The sequence below is a fragment of the Ambystoma mexicanum genome, chromosome 13 (genome assembly GCF_040938575.1).
Source record: "Ambystoma mexicanum isolate Mex_15411 chromosome 13, UKY_AmexF1_1, whole genome shotgun sequence".
NCBI lineage: Eukaryota > Metazoa > Chordata > Amphibia > Caudata > Ambystomatidae > Ambystoma > Ambystoma mexicanum.
The window spans coordinates 41981310-41999348 of record NC_090938.1 but is presented as its reverse complement, the minus strand read 5'-3'; the positions used below and the strand labels follow the sequence as shown (position 1 = coordinate 41999348).

General features: G+C 48.5%; 1 protein-coding gene across 1 annotated transcript in view; it reads left to right on the top strand.

Moving 5' to 3' along the window:
• The window catches only part of DSTYK (dual serine/threonine and tyrosine protein kinase), a 307229-nt gene extending 290717 nt beyond the window's left edge, over positions 1-16512 (top strand). The window contains exons 12-13 of the mRNA XM_069633139.1: positions 11059-11193; positions 12226-16512. Coding sequence (XP_069489240.1) covers positions 11059-11193; positions 12226-12413 — 323 coding nt within the window. The 3' untranslated portion in view covers positions 12414-16512. The remainder of the gene's footprint in view (positions 1-11058; positions 11194-12225) is intronic.
• The last annotated feature ends 1527 nt before the right edge of the window (positions 16513-18039 follow it).

The following is an 18039-nucleotide window of genomic DNA, read 5'->3' as shown; positions in this document are numbered from 1 at the left end:
GAATTTATGGATTCTTGCTGCAGCATGCAGGACAAGTTTCAGCAGTGCCAAGTTGCATGCCTTTCAAAGGGGCATTGCCACAATCCAGTTGGGAGAAGACCAAGGCTTGGACAGCAGATATGAAGTTGTTTTCTGGAATGAAGGGCTTGATTTTCAGCAGGAGAGAAAGTTGGTACCAAGCCATTTGTGTCTTCATTGCTATGTGCTGTTGGAATGTGAGGTGTCAGTCGATGTTGACCAAAAGGGACTTTCACTGTGGGCCAGCTAGGGTGTGAATCCCTCAAGGTTCATAGAGACAGGTCTGGATTTTGGGATGTTCAGTGCTTACCTGAAGCCCAACCCCTCCAAAACTAAATTCCTACTGCTGACCAACACCGGACATCCAGGACTGGATCAATGTTGAGTCAGGCCTTGAGCCAGATGATTGCCAAGCCCTTTAATTCGATTTGGGCAAAAGCAGGTTGTGCCCTCGCAGGCTCTTCATTTCCTAATTGAGGATTAGCTCCTGGAACAAGACTATTGCAAGGTGAATCGCTTCCAGAAGATTCCACGAAAAAGGGCATGAAAGCCCATGCGAGTAGGGCTAAGGCAGTTTCGGTGGCTTTTCAAAGGCCTGTGTTTTTTGATGTCATGCAAATCTGCCATTTGGGTTTTACCTTCCGCATCTTTACTTGGACTTCAGTTCCAGGCTGATTTGCCCTTTGGGTAAGCTGTAACACTGAACATTGCATGCTACACTGAAGAGTTCAATTGTATTGTAGTAGTCATTTATATAGTGCCTTTTCCCATTTATATGGCCTCATTGCTTTGTGGTAGGAAAGCCCTCGAGGATCGAAGTTCCGGTACGGGGAAGCTCTCAGAGGAGGCTTAAGATGAGCATGTACATTTGGCCAAGATTAAGATTTGGGCTGCTGGCTAGGTTCCAGTAAACAACCCAAGAAGTCAGGCATGTGAACAGGTGCTGAGGGAGATCATGACAGAGCACTAGTGCTGGATATTCAATATGTATCCAGCTAGACTGCAATTTGTCGTAGGAGGTACTGTATTCTAATGGCAGAGGTGTTGAGGCAAGTCTAGTGTTTCAGTGCAAAGCAGTTATGTACTTGTGTCCCGTACCGTTCCTCAGTACTGGATGGGTGTCCCTCGCTAGGGATGGAAGACGGAACCTTTTTCACCTGAAAAAAAAAAACCTTATTCCCCTTTAAATTTAGAAGCATATGGGGCTCCTGACTCCTCCCACCGGCGCTACTCCTCAGTCCCCTTTTTCACGTCGACTGGACAGATTTCACCAGCGCTCCTGGGGTTGGCTTTGGCCATGTAATAACACATGCTCTTCCCTGGATACTTTCTTCTGTCTATTTGTCTTCTTTTATCAATCAGGTACTTGGTCCTCTGGTGTCACCCTCCTCACCGGTGCATGCCAGCTTCAGCAGGTGTCCAGCCTGCGAGGGCTCTTTCATACATCCGATCCCGATGCACTTTGCCTCAGCTGCCTTGGCCTTGACCACGGCTGGAAGGTTGTACTGTGTGCAATACAATTTCATCGCGTGTTCTGAAGAACAGGCTAGTTGGTGGAGGGAGTTCTTCCAGAAGTCTCCTCCAGAGGACTTGAAGGACTTCGTCAGACAGAAGTTAAGGCCCAAGGGAGGGCTGCTCTTTTCCAGCGCACTCCGCAAGGGCAACTTCTTCCCAAGGTAACACCCAGACAGAAGGAACCTCTGGGGTTCGCACACCAGCACAAGTACCAAGGCTAATTCAGCTACTGGCCGCCAGGCAGAGGGGTCTATAGATCCTTCCGGAGACTGGCTAAGGGACTGCAAGGTTTTTACCTGGTGTACACCTGAGGGGGTTATGCCCTTGTACTGACAACATGGCTGAGGGGGCGGCTGCACACAGCACTGCCCGCGATATTGCCGAGGGTAAAACGGCTACCAGGCCTCGGCCTGAGGTGCAGGGTAGGTCTCGTGCTCTATCGGCAAGAGTCCTGGGGAAGACCGGGCCCACCACAATTTCGGAACGTGGCATGCAGCTCAACAAGATGGCTACTGTGCCACACAAGATGGCGGCTCGTCCCATACCGCCCCGAGGAGCGGAGCAGGTGGGAGGAACAAGTTACAAGGTGGGACTGGTGTCAACCAGGTACATGGCCTACAGCTAATCCATCAGCACAGGACAGGTTTACCCCACTAAGAGTATGCACCGGCCCCAGCAGCTGCCCGCTACCCAGTCAATATTCCCTGCCACCCCACCGGCCTGCGAGGACGGGTTGTTTGAAAAGTTCCTAATGCTCAGGAAATCTCCTCAGATGGGGGGGCCATCCTTAGGGATGTGACCAGGGACATGCTCCCTCTGCCCACTCCTATAGTCATCCCTCCTATGGCTCCAGCGCTGCAGGCCCTGGTGCTGCCCAAGCCAGCTCCTTTCGATTCCGGCTCCCCTGCCTCCCACAGTTCAGGTGGTTCCGTACCAGCCTCAGCTGCAGCCCTCTGCTCCGGTCTCCACACCTCAACCCTCGGCACTCCTCCACCTGCTCCAGATCAGCCAGACGCCATGGTGGACAGACGAGGAAGAAGACCCCGACACAACCATAGTCTGGTAACGCTTTCCATGAACGCCTCGCAGATCTGGCAGAGTACTTCTCAATCCAAAGTCGAACTGGAGGCGTTGGGGGGGTCGGGGGGGGGGGTGACTTGCAGAGATATTCTACGTGCCGCAGCTAGAACGGGGATCCCGATGCCGAAGGACGTTGTCGCCTTGGCAAAGTGGGGTGGCTCAAACCCCACTCGGGCCAGCCTGTCAATCTGCTCCTCGACGCAAAGTATAGGCAAATGGAGGGGGATCCACTCTTGCTGTTGACCCACCCTCAACCACACTCTTCAGTGATTGCTCCAGCGTCACTCTACTCCAAGCCTCAGTCGTCCTTGCTGCTGCTAGGCAAGGAGGATAAGATCTTTGAGGCGTACGGGAAGAAGCTTCATTCCAATGCTTCGCTGCATCTTCGTCAATCCAACGCGGATGCCATGCTGGCATCCGTTAGCCAGAGGCTTTGGCGGGAAATAGACTACTTTCTCCCTGAACTTACAGTACAGAGCCAGTCATGTTTCAAGGTGGGACTGGCAGAGGCTTAAATGGTGGCGCAAGACCTCATGGAGTCCACCCTGGCCCACATTGACACCCTGACCATATACATTGCCACGGACATCAGAATGACTTGCCTGATTCCGGGCTACTAAATTTAACCCATACATCTAGGAACGCATATTGGACTTTCCATTCGAGGGGGGGGGGGGACCACCTTTCACTCAACCACCGATGAGCTAGATAAAGAAACAGTTTGTAAACTGCTGAGTCTTTATCCTTACGAAGGTCACGCCGAAGGCATACACTCAGTCACGTCAACACTCCGAAAAGGGGCGGACATTCAGAGGGTTCTGTGGCTTCGAAGAATGAAGGCCCAGGCAGCCTGACCATTCTGAGTCCCATCTGTGAAAAGTACGGTGAGCAAAAAGCATGTGCTGCAAACTCATCTCAGAGCAGGTTATCATGCCTTGTTGTTTCTGGAGAGGAGCGCCTGCTACCTTTTTTGAAACATTCTCCAAGTCCGCACCGGCGCAAACAACAAAAGGGGGGGGGGGGAGCAAGGGCTTTTTTCAGTCACCCTCCTCCAGAGCAGCCTCAGAGGGGAAGAAGGCATGACTTGTCTCTTATGGTCCATGCGTCTCCAGTGGGGGGCAGGCTTGCCATTCACGCACGGTTTTGGTGTCAGAAGTTCGCACACCTCAGGATCCTCTGTAGTATCCACAGGGTACCGCCTACTGATCCCTTCCTCTCCTGCCCACCACTCCCACAGATTGGGACAGCAACTCTGTTGGCGGCAGTTTGGTCGCTCGTCGAGAGCAGGCAGTGAAAGAAGGCCCAGCCTCCCAGCAAGGATTGCGCTTCTATTCCAGGATTTTCAACATAAAAAAGAACCACCAGGCTGGCCTGAGAGTTGTTTTGGACCTTCTCAACCTCTCCCTCCCTCTTCAAAAATTCAAGATGATTACGCCAGCACTGATTGCTGAGACATTGTGCAGGGGAGACTGGATGTGCTCCCTAGATCTGAAGGACGCTTATCTAAATGTCCCGATTTGGCAGCTGCATCGCTCCTTCCTACGATTCAGGATCATGGGCTGCCATTTCCAATATGAGCTTCTACCCTTCGGCCTCAATTCAGCCACCAGGGTATGAACCAGGTTCATGAATGCGGTGGCAGCCTTCCTCAGGGCCACCACATCTACCCGTACCTGGACTGGCTCGTCAGGGCGAGATAACTGGAGGCGGTCATCACACTTCCTCCACCCTTATGATCACGCTCCATGAGCTGGGGTTTTCAGTCAACCTCAAGAAGTCTCAGCTGCAGCCTACGCAGAGCCTGACCTTTCTGGGCATCTTGTGGAACACAAGCTCAGTTTTCCTCTCAGGAGTACAAGGTCACAGCCATCAAGAGGGCCACTACTCACTTCCTCACCTGAGAAGTGACTTCAGCCTGGTGGTACCAACACTTATTAGGCATCATGGCAGCGGGCCTACTGGCCGTACCCTACACGAGACTCAAGATGAGGAAATTGCAGCCGCACTTCACAGCCTCATGAAATCGAGAGCGGGGCTCGCAAGCGGAGGTGGTCAGCATTCCGCCTTCTCTCCAACTGGACTTCACGTGGTGGTCCAGGGACTGCTGAAGGGGCCCCTAGGGGACCCTTGCATAGTGGAAACAAGGCAAATCACCACACACGAACTGACACGTCAGACACAAGGTATTCCCAAAAGCTAGGGCTTATTGCAAAGCAAATAGTCTCAGTTGGCCAACTCGGTCTCCCGCCCCACGACGTGTCTCCAGACCTCGAGGGACGCGAGAGCAAATAACGTACATCAGTTACATATATACAAAATGGACATTCTGCAATCAGTCAGTGTTCATTACGCCCATTGTACAGTTTCTTTGAACTGGGTCTGATGATTGACCATTTCGACGAATATGACCCCTTCAAACATCTATTTTAGCAACAATATGCAACATTGCGAGTCTAGAGACATATTTCTTTGTTGAACAGAACACAGTGCTTCTGTTCTTGCAGGCAAGCTTCGAACTTGGTAAGAGTCGCATTCCAGGCCTTGCTATCTTGTATTTGCTATTCGTGTCCTGGGAGTCAGCTCGCTCTGCTGGGTTTAGGAAAGAGGGGCCGTAAGAAAAGCATAATTCAAGCATTTCGCTGTTTCTTTCTAGCATTTCTACCATATTAACGAGACTGGCTGGCATTGGTGAAATGATTAAATGCTGTGTTGCTCTCCTCCAAGGCTATATGCGGGAGGGGATTGGGCATTCCTCTCTGAGGCTGCCTGCGATATGTTTCAACGAATAACTCCCGGCCTTGCTCTTTCGCTTTGAACAACAAAGTAATCATTGAAGCAGAATAAGCTTTCGTCTAAGCAGTTTTGAACAAAAAGCAATGAGCAAACGTTGGTGAACAAAATGGCGATTCTAGCTACATCAAAATGGCCGCACATTGGTCAAACTTATGAGTCTGTATTTCTGACGTTTAGTGCATGAGACGGTTGGTTGTCGGCCAATATGATACATTGCCATTGATCGGGAGAGGTATCTATTTTTCTAGACTGACACTGCAACCTGCAGACGGGCAAGCCCGTCCGGCAGCTGGTCCTGCAGGTCACCATTACTACAGATTCCTCCCTGGAGGGCTGGGGGCCACTTTGGACAATCCGTGTCCATGGAGTCTGGACCCTGCAGGAGTCTCATATTAACTGGCTGGAGCTGAAAGCCATCTGGCTAGCTCTCGAAGCTTTCCTTCCGCTCATTGGGGGCAAGGCCATTCTCACCCAGACGGACAACCCCACCAGCTTGTCCTATGTCAATAAGCAGGGTAGTATCAGGTCCCCTCCATTGTGCAACCTAGCGGTCCGCATGTGGAACTGGGCCCTGGAGAACATCTGAGGGCCATCCACCTTCCAGGGGAGTCCAACCTGGAAGTGGACAGACTCGGCAGACTGGGAGCAGACAATTGCAATTGGTAATTGAACGATTAGGTGCTGCTGGAGATCTCAGCAGGTGGGGGCAGCCTCAGGTGGATCTCTTTTCCTGTGGGATAACAAGTGCCAGCAGTTTGCATTGTGGCATGGGTAGGGCCCCGGCTCCCTAGACGATGCCTTCCAGGTCCAGTGGAGCAGCATGGCGGTGTATGCCTTCCCTCCTACACCCCTGAGCCACAGGGTGATCTGCAAGATAAAGGAATAGTCACCTCAGAATCATTCTGATAGCACTGTGGTGACCCGTGTGACAGTGGTTCTCAGAACTTCTCAGCCTCTCAGACGGGCCTCCCAGTCACCTGCCGCTGGGCCTAGCTCATCTGGCACAACGGGGCTTGCAGCGTGGTTCCTAGCAGGTCACGCTGAAACAACTGGGTCTATCACAGGCTAACCTAGATTATTCAGGGCGCTAGGAGCAAGGCTACTAGGAGCCAGTATAAGAGTAAATGGTCTAGGTTCTGCCACTGGGCTGACTCGTCGGGTCCCTTACGTGCATGTTGGATGACACACTCCTTCTCTGCACACCCTGCTCACTCGGGCATGCAGGTTTGGCAGCAATAGGGGCCTATAGAAATTTGGAGGAGGTAGTCTCCTCGTCCAACCCAGTGGTCAAGCGGCATTTGGCAGGCCTCGCCAGGCTCTTCCCTCCCATTAAGAAACCACACCCTGTGTGGGACCTCAATGTAGTGTTGGGCGCCTAGGCGCACAAACCATTTGAGCCAATGGCTTCTGCTGACATCAGGCTGGTCACCATTAAAACAGCTCTGTTGGTGGGCCTCGCCTCTGCTTGCAGAGTCAGCGAGATCCAGGCACTGGTGGCTTCAGAACCCTATACTACTTTTCTCAATTACAAGGTGGCTCTTGCACTGTCTAGATGTCAGACGTGCTTTAAAATTCGATCTGGACAGGACTAAGGGCTTCCGCAAGTCTGACGCTCGTGTCACTTTTTGGGGGGAGAAGGTGAGTCAAGGTCTGGTTATCAGGCATCCAAGGCCTCAGAAGCTAGGTGGATGTGTCGGCCAACAAGGAAGCCGATAAGGGGCAGCACAAACCGCTTCCAGCTTATATGCACGCCCACGCGGTCCGAGCCAAGGCCATCGCGTTCCAGCGGCAGATGCCATAACAGGTCAGCAGGGCGGCCCCCTGGGCCACCCCGTCTGCTTTCTGTAAGCACTACTGTTTGGACGCCGGCTCTGTCAGGCGTGGCTTTCGGACAGGCGGTTCTAAGGAACCTGTTTTCTTAAGGAGGGTCTCCTCTCCACCTTGGGGCTACATTCAGTTGTAATCGCCCATGCAGTATGGAGAAAATATTGGCGGGACTTAAGAGTAATAGTTACTCACCGTAGTGCCTAATGTAGTCCCCTTTCCTCCATACGTCCCACCATCCTCCACCCCCGCTCCCCTCCAATAATACAAGTGTAATTGGGTAATGTTACATTTTGTCGATGCGTCAATGGGGACTGAGTGGCGCTGGTGGGCGGAGTCATGGGCGCACATGCTACCAGGGCTGTGCCCCCCGCTCGCCTCTAAATTTTTTAAACATTTTTTTATTTATTTTTTTGGGTGAAAAATGTTTCCTGTCCCTAGCAATGGTCACCCACGCTGTATGGAGGAAAGGGGACTAGAGTATGTTAGTCACTACGGTGAGTAACTATTAATTTACCAGTTAGACCGAATTTGGCTTAGTCGTAGCTGCATGCTAAAGTGTGTGGATGGATAGCCATGCCTGCGGCAGATGCCCACCGAAGGAGTATGTTTATACATACCTTAAGCTCAGATGGAGCTTATCTTTGAAGTCGCTGTGTTATTTGATCGTTCATCTGATCAAGCGCATGTAGATGGAGCGGCCGATCTCCAGAAACCCATAATGTCCTTCCCTCCATGTCCTCCCTCTAACCTCCCTGATTATAAAGATATTGGTGCAGAAAGGCAGCGGGGGGGGGGGGGGGGGGCATGCTATAGAAGGCGGGGAAGGCCGAGGATTTATGAATCTTGGAGCAAAAACATCCATCACTATGGAACTGGATTTTGTCATCACATTTTGAAATTACCCATAAAACATATGGTGGTAGGGTGTGTAAATGCGTTAATGGTTAACTTTGAGGAAGGGGCATCAAGGATACCAAAGAGGTAAGGGAGTGGTGGGCAGGAGTACTGGTGGGAGCCTCCGTAAGTCGGAACTTGTGGATGCAAAAAATAAAAGTAATAGAGAAGGAGCCAAGTGCCCCAACTGCAACCATCTCGTACATATTGCATATATGTTGGGAACCAGAGTTTGAGACGTGTGCAGTACCAGTGAAATTACCGATAGCAAGGAGAATCCTAGAGGCAAGGTTCCCATTGAGAAAGCCATACCTGCGGCCATTTGAACGAAATCCCAGAAGGACCAATAAATGAAGGAGCAGACAAAGCCAGACTGATAAGAGATGCAGAGACAAGAGAATAAAGATATTCTAGAAGGCATCAAAGTATCAAAGATAAGCGACATCTTGGGCTCGAGATGAAGAAACGTATGCTACAGAAATGAAGATATCAAGTCATTTTACACGTGTACATATGCAAAGAAACGTAAGCAGACTAAGTATTCTTGAGGCTAGCTACGTGGTGAATAGATTGCAAGTGCCAACGTATACATATATAGGAGTAAGTAAAGAATGGATGTTTCCACAACGTGTTAGCAGAGGTGGACCGGCGAAGGAAGGCCTTTGCCGGTGTGTCGCAGTTGAAAAAAACTATTGAATTACAGAAGTGAATCTCAGAAAGGTGAGGCTGGATCAGCCCCAAGAAGGCAAGGTCTTATCGGACTGGGATGAGCAGGCGGTTACAGTTCTGTGAAAGAATGAAACTCCTGTTCAGAAGGCATGGACGAAAACAAGGAAGACGTCAGTTTCATTAAATAGTATTTAAATGCACCAGAGCTCAAATTTGTGGTCTTCAGTCACATGGAGGTTTGGACTTGGATAAACATGATGAACCACACCTACGCAGAGAGGCAGAGCGTGCTTCTACTCCCTTTTGATTCTCTAGAGCAAAGAACATTTCCAAGGCCAAGTTCAAAGTCTTAATTGACATGCAGACCACTGAGGTGACGATAGATGATATGCTAATTGGGAAGCTATGGTTATGACCAGCTCCTGGAAATCGCACTTGCATGATGTTAACGTGGGTGGAAAAGTACTGGTGCATGTAAGGGTGCCAAACAATTGTAGGGGGTAATGTAGTAATTAAGAGCCCTATAGTTTGTATAACCAATGGGACGTCTTGTATTTAGTGACGTTCATAGTGACTTGTTTGAAGGATGGGCATAGTAGTCCCACCTGATGTTGAAGAGCCTATCACTTTCTAGGCTAGTATGGAACATATACTTAGATGTTCCCCTTAAGCCTATCACATTTGCCACTTTTACTAGAAATTATTTATATGAAATGCATTGAGAGACCATGCCATGAGACGTCTGTTTATGTCGGTTGTACTCCCTGTTTTAGATCATTGATATTAAAACAATCAACCTTGCCAACTTCCTGAGTCATTTTGATTATTGATGTTTGAGTATCTTCTGCATCCCATTCATCTCAAAGTATTGCTCCCGACTGTCCTGGTTCACTATACTGAAAAAAAGTAGAAAGCCGAAGTCCATCTGTCTTTCAGGGGAAAAGCTCTTCTGAATTTACTGAATGGTCACAGGGTTTTGCTGTGCAAAGGCTCTGCCACCTCCCCCCAAAACCCCTGTAGGGCAGTTGCAGACAAGTGTGAAATAAAGGTATGTTGACCCTTCAGTGTCTAGCTTGTCCATTTTGGGGCAACCTTTAAGGGAGTACCAAATCTGCATTGGCCCATTTCCAAAAAGGGGATGTCCAAGACCTGCTCCATGGGTCTCTAGTTCATGACCATTTTCTTTACTTGTATGCCGCTACAAATTCTATATATTAACTTTTTGTAATGTAGCTGTAGGATTCGGACACATGAACCGGGCCAGAAGGGACTGCACTACTAGCATTAAGATACATGACCTGGTCCACTTGCGGCTGCCCTAGGATTCAGACACATGGACCAGTCCACTAGGGACTGCACTACTAGCATTAAGATACATGACCTGGTCCACTTGCGGCTGCCCTAGGATTCAGACACATGGACCAGTCCACTAGGGACTGCACTACTAGCATTAAGATACATGACCTGGTCCACTTGCGGCTGCCCTAGGATTCAGACACATGGACCAGTCCACTAGGGACTGCACTACTAGCATTAAGATACATGACCTGGTCCACTTGCGGCTGCCCTAGGATTCAGACACATGGACCAGTCCACTAGGGACTGCACTACTAGCATTAAGATACATGACCTGGTCCACTTGCGGCTGCCCTAGGATTCAGACACATGGACCGGGCCACTAGGGACTGCACTACTAGCATTAAGATACATGACCTGGTCCACTTGCGGCTGCCCTAGGATTCAGACACATGGACCAGTCCACTAGGGACTGCACTACTAGCATTAAGATACATGACCTGGTCCACTTGCGGCTGCCCTAGGATTCAGACACATGGACCAGTCCACTAGGGACTGCACTACTAGCATTATGATACATGACCTGGTCCACTTGCGGCTGCCCTAGGATTCAGACACATGGACCAGTCCACTAGGGACTGCACTACTAGCATTATGATACATGACCTGGTCCACTTGCGGCTGCCCTAGGATTCAGACACATGGACCAGTTCACTAGGGACTGCACTACTAGCATTAAGATACATGACCTGGTCCACTTGCGGCTGCCCTAGGATTCAGACACATGGACCAGTCCACTAGGGACTGCACTACTAGCATTAAGATACATGACCTGGTCCACTTGCGGCTGCCCTAGGATTCAGACACATGGACCGGGCCACTAGGGACTGCACTAGTCATATCTTCATGACCTGCGTACCCATGTCCGTTTTCTAATCTTTACTTTTGGTGTTTCCACTTTTGCAGGAAAGTATGACAACTCCGTGGATGTGTATGCATTCGGCATTCTCTTCTGGTACATCTGTTCAGGATCTGTGAAGTTGCCTGAGGCCTTTGAGCGATGTTCCAGCAAAGACCACCTCTGGAACAATGTCAAGAAAGGTCAGTCCTGTACACCACCCTCTACAGTTCACTGGGAGGATTGCACATGGAAACACAATAGTTAAACTGGAGGATTGAGAACTGGGGTTGTCTGGCTGAGGTGCCCCAAATTTACAGTGGCCGCTTTTCTGTAACCAACATACTGCCTCTGAACTGTTGCCTTGCATTTGCTTCTCTCCTGCCAGTGTACTGTGCCCCTCCCACCCCATTTCAGTCTCTTGTCAAATGTTCATCTCCTTATAATGAATGTGCTGTGTGGCTGGTAATTGACACCAAACCGTGTGCTGCTCTGGCATCCTCTTGTGTGTTCCCCGGTCTTTGGAAACTGCTCTGAATGTCTAATCTTATGTGGCAAAGCCAGCAAGAGGAAATCGAGTAGCCGGGTGGGGTTTCGTCGGGCAAAGGAGGTAAAGACCAGCCGTTTAATGTATTTTGCCCCTATTAAGGCACTGCATTTCTCAGCTGTGTGGTCTGAGGCCTAAAACTAGGCAATCTCGCAAATCAGGTCCATCACTGTGCATGCTTCCATGCAGCACTTAAAGCGGCGTTGTAACCTTCTGGTCTTACACCATATGTAGTTAGTACCTTTTGTATATTGGGAGTTGGTAATGTACAACAGCATACCTGTGTTAAGTGTTGAGAAATGGGCACTGAGTTAGGGGGGGTTGCATAAACAGTGAAGATGGCTTCCTTGAACCTGTCTCTAGCAGTTCAAGAGTGATGACCTTTGAAACTAGTGACTTACAGGGAGGTGTGATACCATGTTCTCGGTTAACCAGCAGGATGTGGCATCTGGTACTCTAGTTACGCAGCTGGAGCAGGGTGCCCTGATGCATGGAGGGTCGATTCTGCAATGTTGGTATGCTCTGCTACACTCAACATGGTGTGTTAACTAGGACGTGGGCTTGTTCAGTGGGGAACTGCAATGTATTCTAGAACTGGATACGGTTTCCAGGAGGTATGCAAGAATGACCAAGTGAACACTCTGTTTCTAAAAGCTGCTTCTTAAATGCATTTCTGTATTTCTTCTAGGTGCGCGTCCTGAACGTCTGCAAGTGTTTGACGAGGAATGCTGGCAGCTCATGGAGGCTTGTTGGAATGGGGAGCCTTCCAAACGCCCCCTTCTGGGGATTGTGGAGCCAATGCTGCAAGGTATCATGACTCGGCTCTGCAGACCCAGCTCTGAGAACTCTAGCAGGACCCTGGAAGATTCTACTTGAGCGGAAAGTGGGGGAAAATAGTCTATGGTTTAGTTGATGTATTCACAGCTGAACAGTGACGGACAACAGTACTCTTGGTTACGCGTTGCCACCAAAACAATCTGGTCCCAACCAGTGCGTCATGCATGTGGCTTCGGACGTCGGGATTCTCTGGACCAGGAAGAGGTTGGCTGATTCCCCCCTACCAAAGAAGAGATCCAAGTGACCTCTTTATTAGAGTATTCCACCAAAAGACCTCGGAGAGGGTGACTGGAGGGTCGGGGTTCCATCAAACTATTTGGCACCAGGACAGAACCCACAGTGTACCAAGAGCTGGTTGCCCCCCGAGGCAGTTGCGGTAACAGTGGTGTGCCAAAGCAGGATTTAGTCTAGGCTAAGGCTTGTCACTGTTCCCCAGTCCGTATTTCCCTGCCCTGGAGATGATGCTGGGCCGCCTCGGCGGTGTCCATGTCACTTGCACCAAGACTGCAAATCTGGGATCATAAGCTATTGGAATTAGCTCTGCCAATCTATATTTTAACTAAGTCAAGCAGTGCTCTTTACAGAGTGCTTGCTGGGCCCAGGTGACTGTGTGCCTTTTCACTTCATGGCTTTTTACATTCGTTTGAGCTGCAATTGAGAAAATTACCTGCTCAAGGACCACATGATCACTGGAAGCGGTTGAGCACATGAAGTCTGCTGAAGGAATAATATGACATGGTTTTTTTTTTTTTTTTACCAATTCCCTGTATCTTGGAATTGAATGGGTTTTAAGCTGCTTCTACAGGTAGACTATTTTTTTAAATAAGCTGTTTCATCCATGTTTGTTTTAATGAGGTGAGGTGGCATTGGCGGGGCATGCAGGTTTTGCAGGAGTGGCTGCCTGTGCTCTTTGGCCTACCCCTTTCCTCTCGGTTCCCTTGGATGCCACCCTGATGCCATTTCTTCCTCACTGAAAAGCCAGTTTTCAATGTTATGTAGACTTCTTTCATGTATGTCCCACTGCTGGCTTCGAGTACAGCAACCCTCTCTGCGGTCTTGGAGCCACAGTAATGTTTGGGTGACCATTGTGTCTTGTGCAACGCAGAATCTGGAATGGTGGCACACTTTTCCATGGGTAAGAAAGGGGGACGTTTTCACTGAAATGTGCAGGACATTCTGAAACCCTGTTTCCTTAAGTAACGATAAAAGGGTGTTCATTTGACGTGTAATGGGTGTGGGGGCTTGGCAGGAGGCAGACGAGATTTGTTTTTTGTTATTAAGAAGTTGCAAGTTATCACTTTTTTTTTTATCACGGCTCAAAACCACAAAGAAAAAAAACACAGTATTTCCTGTTCAGCTTTTAGGTGGTGCTGAAAGCGATTTTCCAGCTGCATTTGGGGAAGCTGGGGTTTTTGTCAGTTTGCACTCACATACCGAAATGTAGTAATACTTTCGTCATTCCTATTTTGGCTGCTGTATAGAAGTCTATATTGATGTGAGGGGGTGGGGCCTTGTATATCCCCCCTCCCTTTGCATACACTGCACCCACTAATTGCTTAGGACTGCAGTAAAGGCTGCTGACCTCAGGGGGAGGAGGGTGTTGTGCACAGTAGGGTTGTTCCCTTTGACACCCATCCGTTGCAAAAGTGTCCAGGCGTGCTCAGTTTGGATTGGCATCAGTTGTATTGTGATGCCCTTGCTCATGTGTTGTAAGCAGAAGACTTCGGAGCCACGCCAAGTGGTTGCTTTTTGCTCTTGGAAAGACAGGTGTCCTCTAGCAGGCTCCCTACTGTCCACACAAGCGCTGAGGCCCTAGGCCAGCCTTTGCCTAGCTAAGTACCCAGTAATTTCTGCCTCACTAGAGTGTGGTCCCCTTGTGATGAGAGTAGTGGGTGTGGTGTGCAAGGAATTTCCTGGGAGGGTGGTGGCTGTAGAGTTGCAAGCCGCTCCATTCCATGTGGTCTTGAAGGCTTGTACTTTCACACAGAACTTTCCCGTGTTCCATGCTGCCATGGCTGGTGCACTTTGTTCCGCAGACATGTTCTCTTTGGGTAGGTCTTTTAGTGCCATCTGTTGATAAACTTCAAACTCGCCAGCTGCGTACCTTTCACAACGCAAGCAGCCCTTGGCATGCGTGTTTCGCCACTGTTAACACTACCAGAGCACCACTCAACAGGGAGGCATTCTTGTACCATTGTTGCATCGACTTAGGAGTAGTGGCCAGTATTTCCAAACTGTACAGGGAAATATACATTGTGTACAAATATATATATTCATTCAATTATATTAAACTGAAGATTTCTGTAATAAGAAATCCATTCTTGGTATCTTGTGGGTCTACCTAAAGCCTTATGGCTTTCATTGTTACTCTCTCTAGAAAGTCTCTGAAAAAGAATTGCACACTAAACAATTTTTAATTTTCTTATAGCCAGCTTTAGAAGTCTGAACAGCAAATGCGTTTGCTGAAATTGGATTTCCTTAAACTCTGCCTTTGACGCAGCTTAACATCTAACTATGTAGGTTACTTTGAGGTTTGCACAAAGTAATACTACCCATTGCTGACCATTTCTAGTGGTTTCAGTCCTGAGGAAGCTCATAGCAGGGTGGTGGTTGCGGTTTCACTAATGGGGGATCCAAGACACTGCGCAGCTCATTTATACGTACTGGGAAGATGGACTTTGTCGAGGTGCATATTTGTCTCCACAAGCAAGAGAATGGGAACATTGATGTCTCTCGATTTGCTTTACATTGCACACTACAGTTGCAGGTCAGTGAGTGGTGACCTGAAATTCAAATGCTCAGCACACCTTTTACTTGCCTATTTTAAGTTCAATACCTACAATTCAGGAGCTTTTCTTTTTAGGGAGAGCCTAACTAACTTTGGGCAGAAACTTGCTAGTTGAATCCTGCTCAGATGATTAGGTGGTGACTTTTGGAATTTTCACAAACACTCCCATTACCCATCAAATCTCAACCAAAACACATTATAATCCACATGCCAGCAATAGACTACTTGCAGCTGGCCCTTCGTTTATTTTTCAGATGTGTTGACATTAGTGTCTTTGTATTTACTGTACAGATTATTTTGCTTTTCCCAGATGCATTCAGTCAATTTGAATAATTGCGTCACCCATTTATTTTCTAGCATAGGCTTGTGAGGACCCTGTAGGTTTTCTGAGCGTTCGTTTCCTGTACCAGTAATCAACAATGGGACTGGATCTGTATTCCAGATGAAAAGATACTGTAAGTCGGGGGATTGGTACCATAGAGAGCACTACACAAATGTCCGGTATTCCCCGCGTGTTGGATGATCTCGGTCTGTTGGATCTTTGGCCTGTACATCTGGAGCTACCTTCTCCTTGAAGACTAAATCCCGGTACAATGTTTCACCTTATTCTCAGAGACCCGTAATTGCTGTGGGAGTTTGTTGGGTGAGGGTCCCAATGGCCAGAAGGCAGTACAAGATATTAGTGGTTGATTTCCTAGCTAGTGAATTGGAGGCAAATTGTCTTCTGCCTACTAAGCACCTTTTTCTCTTAATATTGTAAAGGGTATTTGGTTTGACCTGTTGACTTCTCGATCAAAGCTTTTAAGATTGTAGGTAATATGCTGTATGGGGGTCTGGCATTAGGAGACTCTGTGAACCTGATATACAGAGCTTTGCTGGGGACGTAGTTGAGATGGGCCAAAGGGTACAGTATAATTGCACCCTTCAGTAGAAATTGGATTCAGCACAAGAATCCTACTACAGGCATGTTGAAATGTAGGTTTTTGATGGTCGAGTAACCTGCAGGAGGCTTCATGCACTACCATGCCATTGTCTGCTTTGTTGTGCAGGAAGTAAGGCTGCATGCCTGAGATTGTATGACTATATCATGTTACTGCCTCGCCTCCAATCTTTGTTTATGTACCTGCCTTGTGGAATTTAGTTTAGCACAGAAGGGCCTACAGTGGCCTTGGGAGCACTTTGACTGGGGTTTCCCTACTTGTTTGTGGGTGGGGGGCTTCACTGTATATTCTATGATGCTTTGTGACAGCAACATATGTATTGTCCTTTCTGAACAGTTCTGTTTTTATAATGTATGTCTGGACGCACAGCACATGTGTTGTGTGATAATAAAGATCTCTGTAAAGTTGCTCTGCTGCTGGTTTGTGTGCAATTTACTGGGGGTGGGAGGGGTGAGAAGGGTCCTCCATCCAGTAGCATCCCTCCTGGTCTAGAGTGGACTTTGCACTAAGGTATTTGACTCTCATCCTATACAGCACTGACCCCTAGCACCCTCTGCTAAAACTGATCTTCCAACCCAGCACTCCTCGGACCACCTTCCTCGAACTCTGGGCTGCTTTTCAAGTGCTGGCCTCAGGTTCAGCATTTAGAAGTGCTCCTTGTGCAGGTTTGTGGATCTCAAATGCATGTTGGTAAAGGGAGTCCCTTTGGGCACTCCTTTCTTTTTATGATGCTGCATGCAGCGTCTATTTTAATTGCACCCTGCACCATACTTGAGTACTGTTTTATTGCACCTTTGGTGCATGTTCAATGCCAGGCCAACTGCTCCAGGCTTCATGAACTGTCTTTTCCGTTGAGAAAGTAAACCTTTTGTTTACTCCTGTGTTGTCTCCACTTACCTCATAGTTGTGGGATGCCTAGTCTCACATAATTTCACCTTCCCATGTGTGTAGAACATGGTTGTCCCAACTCTTGCCTCGAGGACCGGAAACATGTTGGATTTTCTGGATACCCCTCATTAATATTGGAGAAATTTGCATAAAATGATTCCAAATGTATGCACATTTCCTCATTAATATTTATGGAGGATATCTTGAAAACCCATCAGGGGTTCCGGACCTGGAGTTGGACAGCCCTGATATTAGGGGAAAGAGCCTGCTCTTAGGGCAGATGCTGCACGAACGCCTGTGAAGGGGCTGTCTGTGGAGCACTCCACAGTATGGTCAAAGAGCACCTTAGTCACGGTCCTCCATAACTGAAGGGATGAGGTGAAGTGGCTTGAATGTTGATCACCCACTCACCGTCATGTTAACATTCGCTGTTCACCACAAGAAGTTAATGGGTAAGAGTGAGCCAACGGGTTCTCGTCCATTCTTGGCACATACAAATCCTCAGGATGGATGGGTACAAGATGCAACCATTGAACATAATTCTGTTACGAATGGGAAGTATCTGGGAATACGGTGGTCTCCCTCTTGGATGGAGTCCTGTAATTTATGTGCTTTACTTTGCCCAAAGGTTGATGATCGATGTATCTAGGGCAGTGGATCTGCAACCTGGACTATGGCTCCCATGATCCCACATTGACTATTCTGGGCTGATGGGAGTTGTAGTCCACACATCTGGAGAGCCAAAGGTTGAAGATCTCTGATGTAGAGCATTTTATTTGCTGATCATTGAGTGCTGAATGGCACTTGGGTGGGGATGAGTTTTGTTTGTCGCATGCTTCTTATCCTGCTTTATGCATATAGCTATGGATTTTCTTGTCCAGGTGATCATTTGTGGCCACTGAATTAAGTCCAAATATTGTCAGAGTAGGTACTTACTGATCAATTTGTGGGCTACCAGAAATTCTATACCCGGTTAGAAATTGACTAGCAAAGAACTACGCATGGATCACATGTTCGAGGTTGATTATAAAAAAGAATCGTGTGGCAA